The sequence below is a fragment of the Nicotiana attenuata genome, unplaced genomic scaffold, assembly GCF_001879085.1.
Source record: "Nicotiana attenuata strain UT unplaced genomic scaffold, NIATTr2, whole genome shotgun sequence".
Lineage (NCBI taxonomy): Eukaryota > Viridiplantae > Streptophyta > Magnoliopsida > Solanales > Solanaceae > Nicotiana > Nicotiana attenuata.
Genome location: NW_017673667.1, coordinates 25,313 through 50,998, shown reverse-complemented (window position 1 = coordinate 50,998; position 25,686 = coordinate 25,313). Strand labels below are relative to the sequence as shown.

At 33.2% G+C, this 25,686-nt stretch overlaps 2 protein-coding genes across 3 annotated transcripts; one reads left to right on the top strand and one right to left on the bottom strand.

Moving 5' to 3' along the window:
• Positions 1-5,289: 5,289 nt before the first annotated feature.
• LOC109216992 (methylthioribose kinase) lies at positions 5,290-11,570 on the bottom strand. Its single transcript, XM_019381216.1, has 6 exons — positions 11,113-11,570; positions 10,374-10,683; positions 7,226-7,400; positions 6,903-7,104; positions 6,021-6,235; positions 5,290-5,759 (listed from the first exon to the last, which is right to left on the bottom strand). The coding sequence occupies exons 1-6, from the start codon at positions 11,296-11,298 to the stop codon at positions 5,585-5,587; spliced, it is 1,263 nt and encodes a 420-aa protein (XP_019236761.1). The 5' UTR covers positions 11,299-11,570; the 3' UTR covers positions 5,290-5,584.
• Positions 11,571-15,111: 3,541 nt separating this feature from the next.
• Positions 15,112-20,456, top strand: LOC109216993. 2 transcript variants are annotated; one of them, XM_019381218.1, is made up of 3 exons: positions 15,112-15,602; positions 17,899-18,273; positions 19,997-20,456. In XM_019381218.1, the coding sequence occupies exons 2-3, from the start codon at positions 17,982-17,984 to the stop codon at positions 20,206-20,208; spliced, it is 504 nt and encodes a 167-aa protein (XP_019236763.1). In that variant the 5' UTR covers positions 15,112-15,602; positions 17,899-17,981; the 3' UTR covers positions 20,209-20,456. The 2 variants fall into 2 exon arrangements, with proteins under 2 accessions (XP_019236763.1, XP_019236762.1); XM_019381217.1 differs by having other exon boundaries at positions 17,893-18,273.
• Positions 20,457-25,686: the final 5,230 nt, after the last annotated feature.

The following is a 25,686-nucleotide window of genomic DNA, read 5'->3' as shown; positions in this document are numbered from 1 at the left end:
AAAAAGTTTTAATAATGTCTAATTTAATTTTAAGAAATAAAATATCTAGAGTATTAGCCGTACTATTCACTTTCAAGGGAGAGAAGATAGTACAGAGGAATTAAATCAATTTATGTTTCTAATTGGTATATTAATATTGTATTTATGTTTGTATAATAATATAGGCTATTCTTTTTCTAAATGAATTTGGACAATATAAATACATTCTCAAATTTAATTAGTAATAGGATATTATAATATATTTTCAAATTAAATTAGTAATAGGAATTCTTAAGAAATATATTCTAAAAGTAATGGGATTACATGACTAAAAATATTTACTTGTTCAATTTTAAATGAATTAGACAGCCGGAAAGTAATTATACTAATAGGATTCCTAACATTACAAACATAAAGATCTAAAAGTGAAATGTCATATCAATCTTTTACTCTTTGAAATAAAATTTATGGTGGATAAAATTATAATTACGATTAAATGTTCAAAACAAGATATGAACTAATATTAAGACCTAAATCAACGTATAATAAGTTATTTTTTATATTCAAACCAAATAACTAAGTCTGTTAATTAATTATTTAGCAAGAGAATCCATTTCAATTTTTTTTAAAATTTATTATATGAGTAAAATTCTTATTCAAGTTTAAAAAAATCTTAGGGTACATGAATATATTCCATAAAAAAAGCGTTACAACACAAAGTAAAAATGTTAGTATATTATTAAGAATCAAAATGCTACACAATTGTCTGAGGAAGCACAATCAAAGCTACATCCTAAACAAGAACAAACTTTCAAGACTATATTATAAAGAGTCGACTCAGGTATAACGGGATTATTCTTTGTAGATGCCTCCGGCGGAATCGAAGTAATATTTCTATGTCATGCATTACTTGCAAACATCATATTAAGAGGCATGACACTCTTAGCAATAATAGCAAGTGGTGTACCAACGATGATTTTATTGCGAGGCCATCTACTTTGGATTTGATATACATCTTCAAACAACTTAACTAACCATCACAAATATAAGCAGAGCAATGGTGCTAAATTTATAAGGAAAGCAAAATTGATAATATGGGATGAAGCACTTATGGCTAAGTGTCAGACGATCGAAATAATTGCCTGGAGTTCTATATATATATATATTGAATATTAATGAACCATTTGGTGAAAATTAATAGTTTGAGAGGTGATTTCTGTCAAGTATTATCAGTAGTTCCAAAATCGATAAAAGCATAGACTGTAAAAGCTAGCTTGCCAAAGTTTTACTTCTGGCCCGTACGAAAAAGATTCAACTTACAAGAAATATAAAGTAAGAACAGATCTAATATTCAATATCTACTTGCTTTATGTCGAAAACAAAGAAGAGCATCCAATAAAAGATGATTTGGTTCTTCCTAAAAACTTGATTATCAATCCCAATGGTAATGGTAGTGCATTTAATAAGAGAAATGTTTCTATCATTAGATTAAAATGCAATCTGTGCAAATCACATGATAGAATTAAAAAGATATCTTATCTAGCACAAATGAATATGTTGATCAACTAAATAAAGGGTTGATTGCCAAATTTTATTGTAAAAAAAAATATTTTTCAGTTTTTGACTCAGCAGAAAATGATAACAATAATTATTACCAAGAAGAATACTTAAATACTTTAATACCAAATGGCCTTCTACCATACATGTTTGTTGTCAAGTTTCTTATTTCTTATGTATGTTAGTATCACCATATATATAATAGACTAAGTTAAAATTGATTTTCCATTGTATATAGGTTAACTTTGAAGAAAAATATGTCCATCATGCTACTGAAAGACTTAGATACGACGAATAGCTTATGCAATAGTACACAGATGGTATATAGAAGTTTTGACAAAAATTATGATACTGGTTAATGTGTTTCTAAGTATATTCTTATCTGTGAATTAAACTTTAGTCTTCCGAAATTAAGGAATATCCTTTTGAATTTGTGTGAAAATAATTTTTAGTATGTTTATGTTTTACAAATATAATAAATAAAGTAAAAGGACAAACATCCTAAATATTGGACTATATTTAACACAATATATTTTCTTGCATGAACAACTGTATGTTGTACTTTCAAGCGGGATATTAAGATCGACAGCAAGAGTTCTGGTTAAGGCAGAGCAACCAATGCATTAGGAGGAAACATACACAAAAAAATATTGTTCAAAAAAAGTGTTCGTTAAGATACCATTACATTAGATAGTTTTAAACTATAATATATAATTATCTAACTAACATGACAAAATTGATCATTTGTGTAAGTTTTATTTTAAATTCATGTATTATGCTAATGTAATTATATTTTTTGGCATTTCGATGATTGTTGTATTATTATACATAAAATTTCTCAGATTAATAAAATTTTATTGTTCTTTTATATAAATAAATATTTAAATCATCACGTGCCATTATTAACGTGCAACGCACGTTCATAGATACTAGTTACCAAAAATATGCATATTTTGTATATTACCCGCCCAGTCCACATTTTACCTACAAAATTTGTACCATTCGACTATTAGGCATTAAAGGAGCAGAATATTCCCTAAAAAACGCGCTAAAATTAAGGAGAGAATCTTAGTGATAATTGATTCTACATTAAATTCAATTTTTAAAAAGGGAAAGGAGATTTCTCATCTGCGTTTTTTTCTCCAGAACTACAATTCAAATTCTGAAGAAAAAAAAAAAGAACGAACAGCTCCTAAAAATAAGAACAGATTCAACTACTAAGAGTTTTGACGAGCTGAATTCAAATTGTAGATTTCAAAATTTTCGAGTTTCAACAACTCAAAGTTGAAAAAAATCTGTTCTTCGTCGTTGCTTCTATCAAATTATCGATCAGATATATCTCTTCTTCATCTTTTCTTCTTTCAATCTAGAAATCCAAAAAAAATCAACATCAACAACAAATCATGTCCAAAACCGCAATCATGCTACAATTTAATGGGGATTGGGATAATTATGGCAGATTTAGAGATTTTGAAGTTAATGCCATGTGGTAGATGAGAATGCAAGCTACAGTATCCTGATTTCTACAATTGCAGAACAAGTATCAATTGATACTACAGAAAAAATTGTAGAAATCAAATACATCGTGAAATCAAATAGTAGATTGTATATAATTTGTAGACAAATTATAGTTAATTTGTAGATTGTAGGTAATTTATAGATATAATTGTAGATACGTTGTAGATAAATTGTAGATAAACTATTTTATGATTGTAAATATTTTTATTGCTGTTTGTTATGTAATTCTAGGTGAGGGCTTCAACAGATCATATTCATACTGTGATAGATGGTGTGAAGCGGTACATGAATCCTACATTATAACTACTATTAACTACAAAAACTCTACAATTATGTATAAAACCAGTTCTACAATTCAAACAAACTTACCTACAGTTTACCTACAGTGAATGTACAAATTACCTACAGTTTAAGTACCTAATATAAGAATAACTACAATTTACCTACAGTTACAGGGCAAACAGGAAACACATCATCCACAATCATGTCTACATTATATCTACATTTTAGACTACAATTAATCTTGGAATGTTCTACATAAACTACAAACTAACTACAATTACACTACAAACAGTAAATCTAGGTGAGGGCTTCAACAGATCATATATTACACTAAATCTACAATTACACTACAATTACACTGCAATTACACTACAAATACACGACAAACAGTAAATCTAGGTGAGGGCTTCAACAGTCAGTATTTCTAAGTCGTTTGGAGAAGTTGTCTGCAGCTTTTCATATTAGTCTCTTTACCAATAAATTTCTCATTTTTGACTTTTCCAGAAGAGGGAATTTTGTTTGGTACCCAAAAAAAAACTACTAAAGTGTATCTGTTTTCATTGTTTTGCTAATTCGTGGCGTATTAAAACGTTTGTTGCAACTTTTGATTTCATGTAGACTTTCAAAAAATCAGATCACATGCCACAATTGTTGCAGAGGAAATTGGCACGACATTCAAATATAATGAGATTTCGCTGGCTAATGCATCTCAAGGACATCTTTCGTTGATTGATCTTGCAATCGTGGATGAAGAACAAGAAAGAATGTGGGGTATGGGTAAAAACGTGGGTGAGGGGGTGAGGGGTAAGGAGAGAGAAACCTGAGATATATGGATACCTTTAATTAAGGAGTAAAAACTGCCCATTAATTAGATATGGATACCTTTAATTAAGGAGTAAAAACAGCCCATTAATTAGACCCTTAATTAAGTATGGTATAGGATTGGTAATTTGGTATACTAAGTGTAATTTACTCAAACCTTAAACATGTAGGGTAAAAAGGTTTCCTATGTGGTATAGGAATGTAAAAGTTCCAACTAATAATTTCGGAGTTGGCTTTCTCGAAATGGAATAAGTTCGTCTTGTCTCTTATGCTTAATTTTGATTTTACTTTTATAGCATAACATAACTGTAAGACGTAAAAGAATCATACTTTAATTGTGTTAAGGGGTCAAAATGTTGTGGAAAATCACATTTGTACCCACAACTAGGTCAAGCTTTTGGCTTTTTAATAACGTAAAAATTAAAGATTTAAAATTTTGAAGGGAAAAGAAAAACTAGCTTTAGTTGTTTCACTACCAAAATATCCCTATTCAATCTTAAAAGACCAAGAAACTAAAATTGTGTCACAATGGAGGGGTTTTGGTCAATTTGGCGGTTTAGGAGGCATACCAAAGAGGACACCAGACCAATAAAATTTTAACCCTCTCACTCTAATCTCTGAGTCGAGGGTCTCCCGAAACAGTCTCTCTATCCCTCGGGATAGGGGGATAGGGGTAAAGGTTTGCGTACACTCTACCCTTCCAGACCCCACTAGTGGAATTATTACTGGGTTGATGTTGTTGCTGTATTCTAATTGACAATCCGATCCCGTGTATCAAACAAAACTTGACGATCACACACAAACGAAATAGGACACCAAATAGCACAGATTTGCATCTAAATGTTATATATAACTCAGATTTATTGTTGAAAATAAAAAAAATTCTCGTTATATTATACTAATCGTATGTAGTTTTTATCACAATTCCTTAACCTAGTACCTAGTAATTAGAAATTTAGCATTCTCAATAGGACCAAAAGTCCGTGGAAAAGAAACCAGTAATTAATGTGGTAATCGTCCATCGGAACCATTTGATTTTGAAGTAATTTCAGATAAATACACAACAAGACTGCAGTATAATCTGTTAAATCCTATAGGCAACTATCAAGATCAACTAAAGAAAACAGAATGTGAAAAATATGAAGTTGGTGCAGAAGTAAACTGGAAATGATAAAGTTCCTCCGTAATAGAATGACTACTGAATCAAAGAAAAACTCACCAATTTTTACCAAGATACTTTAACCCCTAACAGAACTGAAAAAACAGACCCGACATAGTACAATTGTCCAGTATGCTAACCATTGCCAACCGACATGCAATTGCACTAAATAACAGGGGATTATTTCTGATTAATATGCATCTTAATAGACTCCAAAACGCTTAGTCAAAATGGCTAACATGTTACATCGTCTATTTTACCTAGACATTATTGCAAATGACCTTGCTCAATTGTGGAAACAACTTCATCAATGCTCTTGAAGTTTCGTCTTTCCTTCAGAAGCTTCTTTGCACAGTTAAGCGCTAGTCGTTCACAATCAGCTCGTTTGGCAGCATCCTTGATTGATTCGAAATCTTCTACATGAGCTACCCCAACTATTCGCCTGTGTATTATTAAGAAAATAAGAATTTCAATCACATGCACCAAAACTTCAGAACTTTCTTGGGATTAACAAGACCATTGCTCTTAAATTTTGGAACAAGGCTTAGTTGCTTGGCAGGAATGTAATTTTGTAAGGGGTTGTTAAATTAAAAGAAAAACAGAAGAGAGAGAGAGAGAGAGAGAGAGAGAGAGAGAGAGAGAGAGAGAGAGAGAGAGAGAACATGCATAGAACGAAGATTAGAAATAAGAATTGACCAATCACCTTATCATTTTAGCAGCACCAAATCCAAGGGTGTCCTCAAAGAGTTCTTTCATGTATTTCTGCTTCACCAGCTGTCGAAGCTCTGTATTGTTGTATATTTCAGGAAGATATGCCTCACCAGGACCATCCTTGTGCTCATCCCAGAGTGCAAGAAACTTTTTGTGAAAGAGGTTCCAAGTCTCTGTTATTGTCTTCAGAATCCAAACTTTATATGACTGAAAACAAACGAGTTTAACAGTAAGTGCCAAAAACAATGTCAGTGTTGTCCATCCCTCTATTTAAGACCTCCTCTGTAAGGCGTAACCTGTTAACTTTTGTTCAGAACCACTGAGAAAAAGTCCACAACAAAACCTGTTCTCTATCGGAAAAACTTCTATGCAGATATTCCCTTTTTATCCTCAATCATTACAGAGAAAGATGCATTCGTCAGCATATGAAGGTCATATAAGGATCTTTCATCTCATGGAAATTTTTTTTTTGAAGAAAATTAAAGAATTTAAAAGTCAAGAAACCGAGCTTTAACATTTGAAAATATTACATATTGCAAACAGTTATCAGCTTGTGAAGAAATTTATAAACTCATTGAAATCTTTAGATGAATATTTAGATTTAAAATCATGTCTTTGGAAGAAAGAAAAAAAAGCAGCCTAACGACATGCCTCAACTTCTCCAGATGAATAAATCTGGCAATAGGACATATATCTGAGCAGGTGCAAGCCATAAACAACTATAATTCCAGAATAGCGATCACAGACGTTAAGGACCAGAATATCATGCACAAGGAGAAAGAATCAAAAGAGGGACAATGACCTTTACTATGAAACAATGAGATCATAGTAAAAGAAACATAGCATAGAAAGGCAAATGTTGCAGTAGATATACCTTGCGGTCATTGGCCTGATCCGCATGACCATCTTGGGAAAAGTACGCCAGAATTAGATTTCCAATAAATGCTCCAATATCAAAACCCATTGGCCCATAGAAAGCAAATTCCGGATCAATTACTTGGGTTGAATCGTGAGTGACCATCAAAGAACCAGTATGGAGATCGCCATGTATTAGAGCTTGGGCTCTCTCACAAAACCTGCAAAGTATTACATAAAGATTGTCGTGGTTTTCAAGCTAAAGCAAACAAATACAGATAAAAGTCAAGCATATCAATTAGATGAACTATATAGCAACATCTTCTAGAATCACAAACGTACTTGGATTTAAGCTCAGCAACTTCAATCTTCAAACCATTATCGTTGCGAACTGCCTCTGCATCGGCATCTAGATAAGGAGATGTACAGCGATTATATTGTGACACTTTGTAGGGATCCGAGAAGACAACCTGCTCAGTGAGCCGACACAACTCGACGTTTCCACAAAATTCAGCAACTGAAAAAATGAATAGAGGTCAAAACCAAACAGAAACAACTGTCATGGCCATGATATAGCTTGCCAGTGGCCATCAAAACCAAAAGTGAATAGTTTCAATCCATAATAATTAATTGGTCCTGGGAATGTGCTAACAGATGCCGATTCATACAGGTACACCCTTATAAGACGAAAATCCCTGATGAAGGCTGAAGATTAGTGTATGGTTCAATTTGTTGAAGAAAAAATGGTACGAAAGAAAAGATCAAGAGAAACGTAAATCAGAAAGAAACAGACACGCAGATAATGAAAAAGAGACGAAACAGAAACTACAACTAGTTAGAATAAGTATCTACACATGCAGAGAAAGATTTTTTTATAAGCGACATGCAAAGAAAGATCTCCAATTCATAATAAAGATGTTGCAAGATGAAAAAAGAAAAATAAAGTTGCCTCCCCTGCTACCCGGCCTAACCCAGCTTCAAAAATTTAACACACGCACAGGAACTTTGTGCTAATTTTTGACATTACATGCTAGTCTACAACTTTAAATTTTATTAAATAAGCTATGACTCAAGTTACAACTCACACCATAGACCAGAAACAGCAGTCCCACCGTCAATGTATGCCTTTCAGCCAAAATTTTCTTAACGGAAGTCACCCATCACAAGCTAGAAGACAGAAATAAATAGGAGAACAGAAAGAAAAAGAATTAAAAGACTAATTCTCTTTTCTTCATTCCTTTTAGAATGGAAAAACAATTTAGAGATTTCTTTAATTTAAAGAGAGAATTGCACAACCTCCCATGACATTTCTTCCTGTAACACAACCTTTCCTTAAGTTACAAATATTACATTGTTCTGCTTATATCAAGGATTGGGTACATAAACTTATTCATTCAACTTTTTCAAATAATTTCTCCAACGTTACAAATATAAGGAAAAATAAAAAGTTAAAATTACAGGGTAAAGACATTATACAATAAAACAAAGGAAAAGATAAGCTCGAAAGAGAGGAGAGAAGATATTTATTCCTATTTATTTTGTGCCTTGTCATTTTTTTTTTTTTTTGGCTGTCTTAACCCATTTTTGTGTAAGGATTTTACTAAAAGAATTTGAATGATATGAAAAAGACCAAATGTATGCATGAAATGATTACAATTATCGCTAAATTTGTTCCTCGAGATGGAAGAAGAATAAAATTAGCATATCAGAGGCCAATTATTCCAGGTGTGTTACAACTTAGTTTTGTTACAAAAAAAGTATAAAAGAATGGAGGTTTGCACATAAATATAAAACCACGGGCGTAGAATGTGTCGCATGTCAAAATCTGAGGAAAAGCATATGTAATTCTCCAGTACCTTTTTTGAAAAGGATGCACTTGTCCCATATTTAATTTATAACTAGAAAATTCAATGAGTTATGCGAACTACAAGGGACGTGCTCAAGAACGGCTCAAAATTGATTTAGCCTGGTGAATTTGGTTGCTGTTTTAAATCTTTAACTTTCAAATATCAGAATTACAAAAATATCAACCAAAATAGTTGTATAGTCTAACGAAAAAACAGCGTCGCTACCTTCAAGGTGGGGGTAAGGCCTGTGTACACACTACCCTCCCCAAACACCACTTGTAGGGTTACACTGGGTTTGTTGTTATTGTAGTTGTTGTTATCAACCAAAATACTTGTATAACACCCTAAAGAGACTTGCCAAGTCTCAAGAATTGAAGACCCGGAAACATACAACTATGATTCATCTCTAATCCTTCTTCTTTTTTTTTCTTCTCGTGTCAGGTCAGCCTCACTTTCTCAGCAGAAAGACAGGTGTCAAACAGAGAGTAAATGCTATGAGTGAGCATATGTGAGGCTTGAGGTGTTGTAATGCGTTTGAAATGAAAAGGATGTGTGGCTGTTCTAAAATAAAAGAGAGGGATTGTAGTTATAAATATTACACTTTTACCTTGGCAGTTACTAATTGAATTCCAGAAATTAGTTACGGTTGTTAGTGGCAGTTGGGTGGTTAGTTGAGCCTGTATAAATAATTGTAATTCCAATTCCGAAGTCATTGATTCAGAATCTCAGCTATTTTTCCCTTTTTCCCCTTTTCTTCAACTTTTCTTATCCGACATTATTGAACTTGAAGATCAAGACTGTAACAGTAAAAAAGTCCATACACTTGAACTTGCAGAATTGTAGACACTTGCTAGTTGAGGTGCGCTCAAGCTGACCCAGGCACCACCATTGTGAAAAAAAGAAAAAAAGAAAAAAAAAAGATAGCTCGACCAACTTTCAAATTTGAAGTCATGAAGTGGTTTCTAATCTTTTGAGTAACTATATTCGTCCTCAATAAAAGTACTGCCTCACTAAAAGACAGGGACAGCAACAATGACAAACTATCAGTCAGAATGCACCAGAAAAGCAAGATTTATTGACGACAACAAGTGTAGCAATGGCACACCGATGTTGCCCTTTTACTAACAAGGGGGATGAGGTGAGCAAGTTAAGATGTACTAATGAGTTAAAGGATCCAGATTTTGAATTGGCATCATGGCTATAAATGACAGTGACGAAAAGCTTGCTGACGTAGAGCTTGTCACTGCACATTTACATCAGAAATAGATAAACTGTAATTCACCTGATGAGCTTTGTTTTTAAAAATGTAAAAGCTCTCCTTGTCAAAATCTGATTTCTAATAATTGCCCCCAAAGGTACAGAAGAAACCAGACCACATGTCGTACAACCAATATCTACAATTCTTACCATAAGTTTTTATAACTTTCAGTAATATGCTTAACCTTCAGTAATGTAGCCTAACCATTGTAAGAAGTATATTTTATAGAAGAACCAATTATGTGTATTCACACAACTGAACCCTGTCCGGATAAACAAGAAACTTCCATGAACATTCACAAAGCCTAATGCAGAAACACAGATGCGGAAAGTGTATATGTACATCTACAACTATATGCAGTCCCATTGAGATTAATATGGTGCACCTGCACGTTTGTGATCAGTTGTCTTAAGATAAAGCAGGGAGGTGAAGAAAAGAGTCTTCGCCATATAGTCCGAAATGTTTTCTGCGAGCAATGGATACTCGACCCCAGCAATCAATCCCTTCCTCAATATAATATGAGGAGGTTCAAGGTAGCGCATCCCGATCACACACATGGTCCTGTCAAAATGGTAAACCTCAGGTACATGCTCGGGACACAGACGCCCATGCTCTTTTAGCGCAGTGGATTCAAAGTAAGCGCGTTCTTTTGTCATTGGCCACGACTCTCCAATGCATCGAATATAAGGAAGAGCCTGCATACGCCATCACCATAAGAAACATAAACATGATAATCAATGATTGCACTGTCACCTTAAATATTAGTACTATTTCAAGTCACTTAAAAGCCAACAAAGATGCGGAAAGAATTAACCCAAAAAAGTGGGCACATAATGTGTAACAACAGGTTAATTTACACTGCTAATGCACTTATTCTATCAGTATAGATCACTCAAATCCAAAGAGTATAGTAGTAAACTGTCAGAATCGTTTCTATTAAACGGCAATTTGAAGAACAGAATAACTTGATTGCAGAAAAAAAAAAGTGAGACAAATAAATACGGGGAATCGCTAAGTTCACTTCGGGAATAAAAAATACTCCCTAGCCCGTTGACTACGAATTGACTAAAATTAAGAATAATTATAGCAGAGAAGGAACAGGGACAAAATGAGATGAACGCCACCTGTTTGATGACAAACGAACCAGAGGGAGCAACAACAATATAAACAAAGTTGAGATTTCCATCACCCACTTCCTTAATTTCAAGTTTATCGAACTCCTTGCCTAATATTGAAACCAAAGCAGGAGTAGCTTTTATGTACTCCACTAATGATTTCTCGTCCAACGGCCGGAACCCATCGGATGCCATCGTCGCTGCCGGCGGAGAAGACAGTAGGTACGCGGTGGCGGTTATAGTTGACTAATTGGGGTAGGTGGCGAATGAAGACAGATGTTTTGGGGCAAAGGATTTAATAGTACTAGGAGTAGTAATTACCAAGAGAAAAATGTTGCTTATTTTGTGAGTCAGAAATAGTTGAAAATTTGACGAGAATCAAGATGAAGCACACGCTGAGTTCCAATCTCCACACCGCAGTAATATTGTTACATTGTACCTGGTCACTTTTCCAGTAATATACACGAAATTTCTAATATTTCCAACTATTGCTTCATTTCTAGGCTTTGTTATAAAGGTCAAAAGGCGTTATTAATTTTTTAGTATTATAAATAAAATTATATTTATGGTGAATGTCTATATTTAGATTTTAGGGTTTATTAGTTGGTGGCTAAGTAATTTTTTTTCTATAAATATAGCGGTTCTATTCCATTGTAATTCATCCAAATCAATAAGAATTCCCTCTCTCTACTATTCTCTGCAATACTTTCTTTTTCTTTTATTATTTTATAACACCTTATCAATGCGAGACTCTATCCAATTGAGTAGAAGTTTTGGGATTGAACATAATGATTGTCAGTTGTTCCATGAATCCTTCATGATTAAATTTTGAATTTAAGGTAAGTATTTTACTTTAGTTTGCTCTTTTAAATTCTTGACATTCTATAATTTGATTTTAAATACAAGTAAAAGAAAAGACAATAAATAATGATTATGACTCTAATAGAGTTTGTAAAATTATAATCACGTGAAGTGGTAAAAATTTTATGTCTTGCCTATATATATATATATATATATATATATATATATATATATATATATATATAAAGAAGGTGATGTGCCACCTCTCTTTGGCCAAGAATCACAATTATCTATTTTCTCAAATTTTTGGAGTTTTCCCTACTGTTTCTACTTATATTCCCATTTATTTTGTGCTATTTTTAAAAACTAACAAGGAATTACACATATCCTTTTCCACGATCTTTTGGCATTTATTCCTCTCATTCCGTAACGCCTCTTGGTGAAAAACAATAACACCTCTTAATGTTTGAAAACCCAAACGTCACTACTAACCGAACGTTGGTTTGCTTACAATATAATTAGCAAAAACAGTTTCATAATCTCTTAATTACATTTGTATCTTTTCCGCTTCTTTTTCTAATCTCATATTGTATTTCTATTCCAAATCCTAATTAAGTCCTCTCCGGTCTCCGCCCTAAAATTATAATGGTAAAAAGTTATTGTTCATATCACTAATAAATAATTTTCTAAACTGATGTGTGCGGTTATATATATACACCAAGATCATAGTTTCTGATGACAATGGAGAGGGACAAAGCAAGATCTAAGGAAGTTCTTGAAACATTTACGAAGGAACTGGAGCGGCGTACTCCTGTAATAACTTTATTCTACCTACTTATTATGCCTTCTTTTTGCTCTATGTCAAAGCCTATAGAGTGCAGAAGAAGAACGCCACCCAAAAATGGATAAACTTTTAATATTCTTTCTTTGTTTTTGAACAAGCTAAGGTAAATGCACAAAGATATTTTCTACTTTTAATTTTGGGTTCACGACTATATATGTTCTTCAATTTACCTTAGTTTTTTTTGGTCTTAATTTACTTATTTTCTAATACTCATAACTCTTTTACAATCATACGTCTCCAACACTTTCTGAACTGTTTCTCCAACATTTTAGTTTGTTTCCATTTGGTTCATAATACTTAAATATTTGTTTTTAGAAAAACAAGCAGAAGAAGCAAAATCAAATAAGGAGAAGAAAAGAAGAATTATGAGGAGAACAAGATTGGTAGTGACTTTCTTAGAAAAATAAAGAACAACAACCCCACCAAACGAGGAAATCATTTACTGAGAATGGTTTGAATCGTTAGTTCTTTTTATATGGTAAGCTTTGTGAATATTTTGATTGAGTATAAAAAAAATTATTATCATATGACTAAAATGAGTTTGAGACAATAAAATCTGAGAAGGCTGCCAGTAGGTCAAGTAAGTTTGTATGATAATCTGAAGTGGTTAAGATTTTTATTTGTGCTATAGATTGTAAATATGTAATAACTATTTTAGAGTGGGTCCAAACCTACTACAATTTAGAAGGATACGAAGTTTTGCCTTAATAATAGTGTGAGGTAAATTTTAAAAAAAATGTAGATTAAATGGTAATTATATTCTTTTATAGTTAGGATTTAAATGAATTATATTTTGGTTCCTTATCATCTTTAAAGTCTAATGTATTAACTAATACTTTTATGATTTTAAAAGTTCTGTTTTGTACAATGGGTAAAGTCGTACAACAATTATTTTTTGCTTTTAGGATTTTAACTATTTCGGGTTTTCAATTTAAATGTAACGTTAATATTTACTAATTTCTTTCTTAAATTATGTGTTAATCTCTAATGTAATGTTGTAGTTACTCCATGAAAAATATATCTCATAAAATAGTGTTTTAAATGGCAGGATAATGTATTACAAAATTCAGAAGAAGTTCCAAATTTGCGCGGCGTGGGCAAATAGAAAGTGGTCTTTCTAATAACTACACTTCTTTTACCTTCTCAATTTACAACTCTTAATTTTTTTTTTTGTCATTAGTAATTTTAATTTTTTAAGATTTTTATTAACACTCCTTGAACTTTCTTAATAGATAAAACTTAAATAAGCTTCATTAGTATACATTTAATTAACTATACATTACATAAAAGTGTAATGCAGAAAAATAAACCAAATTTACGAGTTTATTCCAAATATATTTTAATTTACAAGTATTTTTTTCCTCATATAAAAGAGGGATAATAATGAATTCGTTATTGCTTTCTTATTTTTTATAGACTGTTGAAGCTTTATAAAATCGCGCGAAACGCGATTGAATTCACTAGTCTTAATAATAATAAAGTGTTATTAGTTGTGTACACGTCCGTGTGATATAATTTTGACATACCAAACAAAAGCGAATACATACACGTGATTTGTTTTAAAGATTAATTCCATAAACTCCATAATTAAGTAAGTAAAAGCGGTAAAAGGTGAAAACGCATATAGGTTCTAAAAGACTTAATTAACAAATAATAAAGCCAGGTATGGTCATAAAGCGATCGTGCTAAAACCACGGAATCTGAGAATGCCTAACACTTTCTTCCGGGTTAGTATAATTCCTTACCCGGTCTTTTGTATTTCACAAACTTTAAACAGAGTCAATTTTTCTTGATTTGGAATTTTAAAATAAACCGGTTGTGAGCACCTAATTTTTGACCTAATGCAAAATACTGCTAAAAATATTCCAAAATAGTTTAGAGTTGTTCATGCATATTTAGAGTTATTTCAAAATCATAAATATCATAAAAAAAATGTTCAAACCTTAATTTCATAGGCTGTTAGATTTTAAATTGCATTTTACGATTTAATTACATTGTTAAATGCATCTTTTAAATAACTAAAAATCAAAAAAATTTGCATTCTTAAGTTAGTTAATTAAATAGTTGCATTAGTCCGTCATTAAGTAAAATAAATAAATAGGCTAGCCATATAAAAATTAGATTCAATTAAAGTTTGAGTTTAGAATGGCTAGAGTTTGCCAAAATCTGATATTGAAAAGAAAGAAAAGAGCTAGGTTTGCCAAGGCTTCAAACGAACTGGGCCAAGGATTGAGGCCCAATCTTTAACCAAACACCCGCCCCAGTTTCGTCCAAATGCCCGACCCGCCTGGCTCCAGGTCTCAAATGCCGTTCAGCTCCAAAACGTCGCCGTCCCTCTTTTCTGCCTACTAAAAGTCTAAAACACTCCCTCCTCCAAAAGAGTCGGACAGACCTCCCCTTCCAAAAACCGCAGTCTTCTCTTTCTCTTTTCTAAACAGCTCTACACTGCTCTTTCTCACTTCACTCCCATCCAAACACGAATATCCCTCTCTCATACACACTAACTCACACATTTAGAAACTTAGAGAAAGGGGATGGATTTGAATTAAAAATTCCGGATCTGAAGAAAAGAAAAAAAGGGGTTTGAAGAATTCATTCTGATTTCTGCTAAGCTGTTTTAGTAGTTTTCTGGGCTCCCAAGAAGTTTTTGAATTCGAAGTTGAAGCTGTGTGTTGATTTCTGCTGTTTAATTGGCCGTTTAGTGGCTGAACTCAGACCTTTATTTTGCTCCATTTCTTCTGCTGTTGTTCGAAGTCTAAGTTGCTGATTTTCGCTGAAGTTGGGCTCCAATTCGAAGCATCTCCCATTTATTTGGCTTTCGGTCCAGTTTGCTTTTTGTTTTTGCTTCAAACAGGTATACATATATTCCTAAGCTTGTAGTATTTGGGTAAATGGAACGAAAGTTATGCAATTTCCTGTTGGTTTGAATCCGTATGTTAGTTTGCTTGGTTGTGATAATGACAGACCTATGAATGCTAGATTAGTTGAATTTAATCACTTTAAAGCTAATTCTGATCCTAAAAAAGCACAATCTGGACACGGCGTATAAAGATCTATGTGATATTTGCTTTACGAATCATGTTTAATTGTGTTTTTGAAGAAAGGTTAGCACAATTTTTATGCACAGTTGAATTTAGTTGTGTATGGATCCTACTGGATTTTACTCTTAAAATCATTGTACGAGTGTTGAGTTCAAATTACAAATGGGATGTTGAAAAATCCTTGTCATAACGGAGGCCAGGCCAATTCGTTTGGGCCATTCTAAATAAATGACCCAACAGAACTCATTTGGATGTTGCTCGGGCCTGAATAAAAGGCCCGGATGTCTTTCCTCTTATGACAATTAGGACTGGACCCATGCACAGTCTCAAACCTTAGGAAATAATCATTAATGAACATATAATAAATCATCGTAACTATGGGTACGGTTCCCGTGACATAGTCATGATACGTAAAACCCAATTCGAGTGTTCGTTTCACGTCATTCGACCATAACTTCAAATAATAATAAAAATAAACATGTTGTAGATCGCGAGTGCGATTCACGTGACTCTATTCGCAATATTTACAAAAACAAAACGCGTGCGCGACATCGCGATATGTTCAAATGAATTCCATAAATAATTGAAAGCGGTATAAAAGCGGCCATGCACAATAGGTTTTAAATATGTATTAAACAAGATAATTAGGCCAATTTTAATAGTTGAGCGACCATGCTAAAATCACAGAACTCGGGAGTGCTTCACACCTTCTCCCGTGTTAACAGAAGTACTTACCCGGTCTTCTGTGTTTGCGGACCATAAATAAGAGCCAAATTTCCTCGATTTGAGATTTAAAATAAACCGGTGACTTGGGACACCATAAATTATTCCAAGTGGCGATTCTGAAATTAAATAAATAATCCCATTTCGATTAATGTCACTTTAATTAAAAAAACTCCCTATCCCCTCAGAAAAAATGAGGTGCGACACCGGTGACTTGGGACACCTTAATAATTATTCCAAGTGGCGACTCTAATTAAAATAAATAATCTCATTTCAAATAATATCACTTTAATAGGAAAAACTCTTTTTCTTCGGAAAAGAGGTGTGACACAAGGATTAGCTAATCTTATTGTTATCCAAACTAATCGTTCAATACCCGTGTACCTCTCCCTTGTCAACACTTTAAAATCCAGTAAGATGAGGCATGTAAAGAAATTCTTGAAAGTTTAAATCTTGAAAATGGTAGTATTAAAAATCTAAGTATTGGTTCTTTTCTTAGGAAAGGTCTTGAATATTATTGGAATTTAAAGAAAGATCAAGAAAATGTTGAAGTGTTTGATAAATGGAGTAGAAAATCACTTGAAGAAGGTGTTTTTGCTATGTTTGAGAATATACATAGGCATTATTCATCAGTTGGTGATTTGGGTACTTTAGATTTCAATGGAGAAAGTCAGTATTGTAATTTTCCTGGAGATGAACTAACTATAGCTAAAGGGTACTCAACTGTGGTTGAATCTTTGGCATCTGTTTTACCACCTGGTTTGATTCAATTAGGCCGAAAAGTCACGAAAATTGAATGGCAATCTGATAATTGTGAAATTTGAAAATGGTGTGACACATGGATTAGCTAATCTTATTGTTATCCAAACTAATTGTTCAATAACCGTGTACCTCTCCCTTTTCACCACTTTAAAAAGGTGAACTAAATTTGCCACTTAGGGGACACGTGCCAGTCCCAAAGGCTAATCAACAAAAATAGGAATTAAGTTGAACAAAATAAAGCTTCATCCATGAATAAGGCCATAGATGAGCTGTTTTGCAAACGGTGGAAGCTTATTTAGTCCCAATTATAACCGAGAGCAAAAGTCATCTCAATTAATTTGACATTGAGGAAGGGTGAAGTAGAACTTCTATTCATACTTAGGGACCATTTCGGTTAAAATTTTGAAATGCGTTAGGACTATAATTGCAAAAACTAAAAATAGTTATATTATCTCGGTTAATTTGTGTGTCTTACTTATAGTTTTGATGTGTTTTAAAAAATAATTATTTTTATAATACTTTCATTTTATCTTTAATGATACACAAGATTCCAAAAGTTTTTTTGGAATGTTAATCTAAGATTGAAAAGTTTTTGTTACATTTGTGTAACCAATCAAGTTACAGAAATTGAAAGGGAAGGAGAAGGAGTACCAATTAAAGAGGGGTCCTCAAAATTCATTTCAAACTCGACCAATCCCCGCTCTACAATGTTGGGTCAAGCTCAGCAGCAAACTGTGGAGCAAAATGATGACATAACCGAACTGGAAGAAGCAGGAATACTGGTGGAAGAAGTAGAATTACTAGAGGAAGAAGTAGAGTTACTGGAGGAAGAAGTTAAGCAAAAGGCTGAGAGAATAGCGGAGTACCGGGGCAGAATTCTTGCTCAGCTTGAAAGTGATCTCTCTTCCATTTTTGCGGCTCAAAGACCCGTGTTGGGGACCCGTTTTGACAACGGATCCGTATTTCAACCTGGGTCCTCTAGTGATCCCTGCAGCTCTGGTACGTTTCTTGGTTTTCTCATTTATTGTGAAATTACAGATGCATAATGTTTTAATTATATATATTTTGCTCAGTAACGTTCTAGAACTACTAGTAGTAAAATTGTGATACTCAACTGTTCTTTATCTGGAGGTGAAATTGTTGAATATATATTGTAATTTATAAGCTCATTCTGCTTTTTCTGGCACAATGTTGGTGTAGAATAAAAGCAGGTGAATAGAGGCCCAAATTTTGGTTGATTTATTAAGCTGGAAAGAGCGGCATGAACCCTAATCAGTTTGGGATTGTAGCAGAGTTGTTTGATAGTAATAGCTAAGAACACCATTTTTCTGACTTCAAGTCATTTTGTGGTGTTTGATTAGATGTAAATTCGATGGAATATAATATTTGTGGAATTATGATGAGTGAAGGTATTAAAAGCAGACGAGGTGGACGTGAAGTCACATGTCTCGAAAGACCTATAATCTTGTGGAATCCTAGGAAACCAGGTGAAAAATAAGGGGTAATGGAACAAAATGATCTATACATGCAATACCAAATTAATTGAGCAACACGTTTTCTTCAAGTTCTATGTTTATGGTGAAAGCCAAAACCTCTCGTCCAAAAAATTTCAAAGCGCATTGGGGAGAATGGCATCATGAATGATTTTGAAAGAGGATCAGATGGCTCTGTTTGTATACAAAATTGTCTCCTTATACTTCTTTTTAAATGAAAAGCTCTCTTATAGTTAAACTCTTCAGTTAGCATGTACCCATTATAAGAATAGTTAACCTGGAAACGTGGGTTGGTTAAACGCTTTGATCTTCAGGAATGTAGTAAATCACTGTATGAATTAGCCACACTGGATTGGAGGAAAATATAGTTGGCGAGGAATCTTGGATTAACATCATTGTTTTGAAACTTGCCATCTGTTGTTCTCAACTGTTGAATCATTGTGCAGATGGTACCATGATCATCCCACTGTTTTTTGGATAACTGAGGAATCCCCGAGGGCGAGCTACTTACACGGTTCAAAACTCGATCTTGAATGGCTCAGCCCCTCTATACTTATCCACTTAAATATCAGGTTTTTATCCATGGCAGGGTTCGACGTGACATGCCATTAACCCACATATTGTGAACCAAAGCCCTGTGGACTCTGCACCTTTAGGAATAATGAATGGTTGCTCGATATCTCTCTTAGGTTGTTCACTTCTTTGATCTTTCACATAGCAAGTTCTTCCATGTTCATAATGGTATTATTGATTGTTCAAAGCCAACTAGAAAAACCTATGTAACCGGTAACTTTTTGAGACTAATGAAAAACATCAAAAACGGCATTTACTGTGGCAATAATGATTTACCTTATAAAAAAAATGATTTAGGACAAAAATGAAACAGTCTGGTTCCACCTACTGTCCCAAATAAATTGTTACATTTCTCGACCACTCACAGAAAAAGTTATTGGGCGCGAGGGGTAGTATTATAGTATTATTTCCAGTTTGTATGGTCATGTCCATCCTATGATTGAGAATTACAAGGCTTGAAATATACACATAGTGTGATGAGTGCTAAATGCACCCTAGTCAAATCTTCTCATTAGGGTTTAATATTGACATTATTAGGAGCATCACCTTTTCTGTATAAAGTTTTAATATGACAGTCTAAAGATTGTCTAAAGCTCACTGATTATTTTCAGTAACTCTTTGTTTTGTTTGTAATTGTTATCCCGGTCTCTTTACAGATGTTGGAGGACCAACTGATATTGCGATGTTAGCTGGAGAGGAGCGGAAAGAAGCTGAGAAAATACAGCTCCTTAAAAAGAAGAATTTGGAGAGTGCTTCCGCTATACCCGTTGCATTAAATAGGATGAAGGATTGTATGGCAAGGATTGATAAACTACAATCATGCAACGGAGTCGTACATCCTACCTTTAAAAGGAAAAGGAGTTGCTGACGAGCCTCTGCTAGCTAAATCTTCTTGAGATTATGATATTAGCTCACAATCTAGAAGATTTTCAAGATCTGCATTCGGCGTAACAGTATATAACTTTGTGAAGCTGACATGAGCATAAATTGATTGTGTAATTGTTGAATAGGATGAAGTGTTTGGTTTGTTTTTTGGCTATCCGAGTCATATATTCCACTTTTGACAACTTATTTTGGCACCAAATGGCAATATATTGCATTCACGCTATTCTTTTCCTTCGTTTATTTGACCTTTGTTTTTTTCTTCTATGATGCTCGCAAGTGCCACCCTAAAGAGAGCCCTTGATATCTATCTTCTTCTCATGTTAGCCATGCCAAATGGTGCTTAGTTAACATGTCATCTGCTAGATTCTTTCAGTCAATTGCTAAACCATTTTAGATAAGCAAGTATGATTACAAGGAAGATAATTCCACACCAAATCTTAAATGCTTTAATGGAAATTCAGTGTCAAGCATTGTATGAATAGATACTAGTTCATGTATGATTGTGGGCGCAAGAACTGAAAACTCGTCCCATTGAATTTGCTTCATTCTCATTCCCTTAAGAGAATGTGGTAGCAATATGTAAAAAGTCTGAAAGAAGACAAAATTATTACCGTGAAGGTATCAATAGATGTGGATGTGGCAATAGACGAAATTATAATCGTCATCGTTGTATTAATGAGAATAATAAGGATTCTCAAAATAATCCTTCACTATGTGAAAGTAATATTTGTCATCGATTTAACATGAAATTTTGTGAAGCACATATAGATGATTATGGTCCATTCATGGTGTGAGTGTGACAACATGTATTTATGAATACATATTTATTCTTGAAAGAATAAAACGTGTTAGTGGTAGTGAATATACTACACTTACCTCTGGAAGGAGGTTTGAGAGGAAATAAGAAAATAATATCAGTTATTATGGCATAAATGGTCATTGGTCATGTACTTATTGTACGCCAAAATATTTTGGCATTATGATTATCAAAAGACAACAGTAATGCAAGGAACAAATCTTGTATAAAATTCCGACCATGACCATAGTAATATGTGGTAGTATAAAATTAATTGAGAGCTCTGAAGAGCCAATTATTACTATTTTGGAGGAATACAAATGATTATCATGTCAATTTATTGCGTCGTAGTAAGTCGCAAAGAAACTTATTCATTCGCGAAAGCGGTTAGTTATACTGAGACTATAAATAAAGGAAAGATATAATATCTTCTTACTACAACTTGTAGCGGGATAATATGTATGTGAAAAGCTACCCGTTTTATCTCCAGTTTGTACTACACAAACAAAAGAATGCCACAATAAAGTAGAAGTTTATTGATATAAAAACACATGTCATAATAAACTTGGAGTTTATTGATAATTGCACACGTCATGGTGTAAATCTGAACTTTATCAGTATTGATAATTTATCCAGTTGGAATAATTGGTTTAGCCATGTTAATTTGAGTATGATGTGCAAAAACAAAAGAGAATTTACATGGGTAAATATTAAAGAACTAGAAAGTTCTTTACGAATTCTCTTATGTTGCATGTTCTCATTATTTAATATACCAACTAAAATTGGGATTGAATCCCATGAATGCTGGAAGTATCAAATAAAATGCATCTATGAGATGGTTACATGTGCGATTATTATTAACCCGCAACATGGTGTTTGCGAGGTAACTTGCTCAATAATTTAATTTAGAGCATAATTTTAGATTTTCTATTCAAGACAATCCATCTTGATAAGTTGGTTTACATTACAATTGATTTAGCAAAAGAATTTATTGAGTGCCTCTACTCAATAGCTAAACTATTGCTTATGAGAACAAAGTTATCTATGTCAGTTTGATACACGTCATATACCAAAGTATATTACATTTTCCCCTCACAAGTGGCTTCAAGGTCAGGAACCAAATAATTTCATCTCAATATTATTGATGTGCGATGTATATTTTTATTAACACCATAACGCACAAAGATGGGCTTTCAAAGTTGAGGAAGCAAATTAGTTTTTCTAACGTGAGGGGGAGATAAGATAAACAATTGAGAAAAAGTTACGTGGAATGAATTATCGTGTGTACATCTAGATCCTCGAATAAAATAATATGAACTTGAAGTTCATAAAAAGATAATTCATTTGCAATATATTGCAAAGCATGCCAGACACATTTGCTGACCCAAAGAAAGTAACTATATTCTCACTGCAAATGCTCCTATTAGAATAAGTCCTAGAAGGGCAAAGTCTATGGTACGCTTAAACCGTATAGACAAATCAGTTTCAAATAAACTTCTTAATAAAGAAGATGAGCAAATGATCAAAATGATCATAATAAGGAGGCAAGTGATCTAGAAGATTATATGACATAACACTTCATAAAATCTCAGGAGAGATTTAGGTACCTGAATATGAACGAAGAGATCACTATGTTATGTCTATATAAAATAAGGAGATAGAAACCGAAATAAAGTGTTTGTCGACGACATCTATCATAACGCTAAGTATAGATGAGGATCTTAAGTTTGTCGAATACAAACACTTGAAAGTATAAAGTCAATGGTATGTGCAATCAGTTTTCGATATATTATTTGTCTAGCATGACATGAAAACTTGATATGCATCTAATTAATTTCTATTTTATGGCTTAACTTATATGACAATCCTTGAAGGATATTGCTCAAAACATATAGAATTCTTGATCTTGAAGTACCACATCCTCAGTGCAATTTGTGTACATCTGTATCTTGCTATAACTATAAGCATGATAATGTGATAGCGATGATTTTCAAGGTGCAACATATTCATTCAAGTGATTTTATGGATGATTTGTTCACCAAATCTCTACCGATGTCAACCTTCAAGAAGCTAGTGCACAAGATTGAGATGTGAAGGCTCAAGGATGTGAATTGATGCTCTCATCAGGGGGGAATTAATATGCGTTGTACTCTTTTTCCCTTACAAGGTTTTGTCCCACTGAGTTTTCCTTGCAAGATTTTTAACGAGGCAACCAAAAGGCGTATTGTTAGATATGAGTACTCTTTTTCCTTCTCTATAATTTTTTTCCCACTGGGTTTTATTTTAGTTAAAGTTTTAACGAGGCACATTATATGCTAAATAGGCAAGAGGAGTGTTATAAATAGAATTATATTTATGGTGAATGTATATATTTTAGAGAGATCTTAGGGTTTATTATTTGGTGGCCAAGTCACTTTTTTCCTATAAATATAGGGGTTCTATTCAATTGTAATTCATCCTAAATTAATAAAAATTCTCTCTCTACACTTTTTTCTACAATACTCTTCTTCTTTTATTGTTTCATAACAGCTAGCACTTTTAGGATATTTCTAGGTTTCTATTTGTGTACTAAACATCAATTACACAACCAAACGTATTTAAGTTCTATGAATCAATTAGGCTCAATTCCAAACGGATTTATTGGTTATTTTAGTATAAGTTACCTCATATAGCAAAGGTTGATACTTTATTTATTTTAAATAAATACCATTTTAAAAAATTATATTGCATACTTACCTTTTGATTTTTATAGCCAAATATCTATTATGGTCACCCCCTACCCTTAATCCATAAAACACGCTTTGATTTATTTTTCTCTCTCATTCTTTCAAGATGTTTCTCCACCCTCTCTCTCTCAACCAACTCCACAAATCACAGTACCTCCGCCTTTCTTCTGACGCAAAACCTCCGCCTTTTTAAAACTCACGAATATCCACCATTATCTTCCCTTGAAAGCTCCTAACTGATACTCTCCAATTCTTAGAAATCTGAAACCAACGCAAAAATCAGAAAAACAATAGAAAAGTGAGATATAAAATGCTTGGGGAAGTGAAAAGAGAGACCTCACAAACGACGATGCCATCAACATCGTCAGAATCATCATTTCTGTAACAAAGACGATGATTTTTGGTTCTTGTATGTAATTTTGGAATTTTGGATTCATGGATTTTGGATTCTTGAAACCAACGCAAAAAATCATAGAAAGAATTTTTGAAATGAGAGCTTCGATGATTTTGGATCTTTTGTATATAATTTTGGAATTTTTACCTTGTGTAGGTTATTCTTGAACAAAGACGACGGAGTTTGGGGCTGAGCAACTTGAAAAGTCTGTTACTTTTTTTTTGTATTGTATTTCAATGTATCTCGCTGTATTCTATGTATTTCATTGTATTCATTGTCTTTTTTTTCCATTGTATTTAATGTATCCGTTGTATTCTATGTATTACATTGTATTCACTGTCTCGCTATATTCCATGAATGTATTCATATATTTTTTTAATTAATATAATTTATGTATTCAGATGTATTATATAATTTCTCTGAAGATTGCTATGTTTTTGGGGTGTTTTTCGGTTGAGAATCTTTTTATAACTGGAAATACAAAATTTGTGTGTTATAATTGAGTTTGTTGAGTTAAAGTAGGAGTCTATTATGTTAATTAGTTCACTTTCCGTTTAAAAATAATTGTAATCCCCTGTTTCACGCCGTGAATATAGTCGAATACAATAATCTGTCCAGCTGTAATCCCATGTGTTATATTTCAGTCAGAGATCTGGAGTGTCACTGCCACACAAAATTAAGTAGGAATTTTTACCTCCTATAGCAAAGGTTGATACCTTATTTATATTAAATAAATACCTTTTAAAAAAATTATATTTCATAGCTACCTTTTGATTTTATAGCCAAATATCTATTTATGGTCATCTGCTACCCTTAAGCCATAAAATACGCTTTGTATTGTTTTTCTCTCTCATTCTTTCAAAATTTTCTCCACCCTCTTTCTCAAAGCCATAAAAACTTATGGTCTCTCTCAACAGTTCCTTCGTCGATCGTTCTTCCTCCTGGAAAGCTTCTCTGCCACCACCACCATCAGCGGCGAATCTCCGCTCTTTCTTCTCATGCCAAGCCAAAATCACTGTTTCCTCAATTCCGGATACCTAGAAGTTGTAATAGAATGAGGTCTATGACTGTTTGATAAAATTGAGTAGCGGAGGAGACAAAGAAGAAGAGGAAAGTTCGACTGGTCTATTGTGCTTCCTAGATCTCTTTGGACTGGTTCTTGATCCAAACGGGAATAATGACGTTTCGAGTCAGAATCGCGGCCCTCTCGACAAGACGACATTAGGGTTGTTCTTGAACAAAGACGACGGAGTTTGGGGCTGAGCAAATTGAAGATCCTGTTACCTTTTAAGTGTATTTCAATGTATCTCGCTGTATTTCCATGTATTTCATTGTATTCATTATCTTCTTTTTTTCATTGTATTCCAAAGTATCTCGCTGTATTCCATGTATTTCATTGTATTCACTGTCTCGTTGTATTCCATGAATGAATTCATATATTTTTTTAATTAATATAATTTATGTATTAAGATGTATATATGTACACAAATGTATCTGCAATATGTATTCATATGTTTTTGCACTATAAATGAATCTCGAATTTTA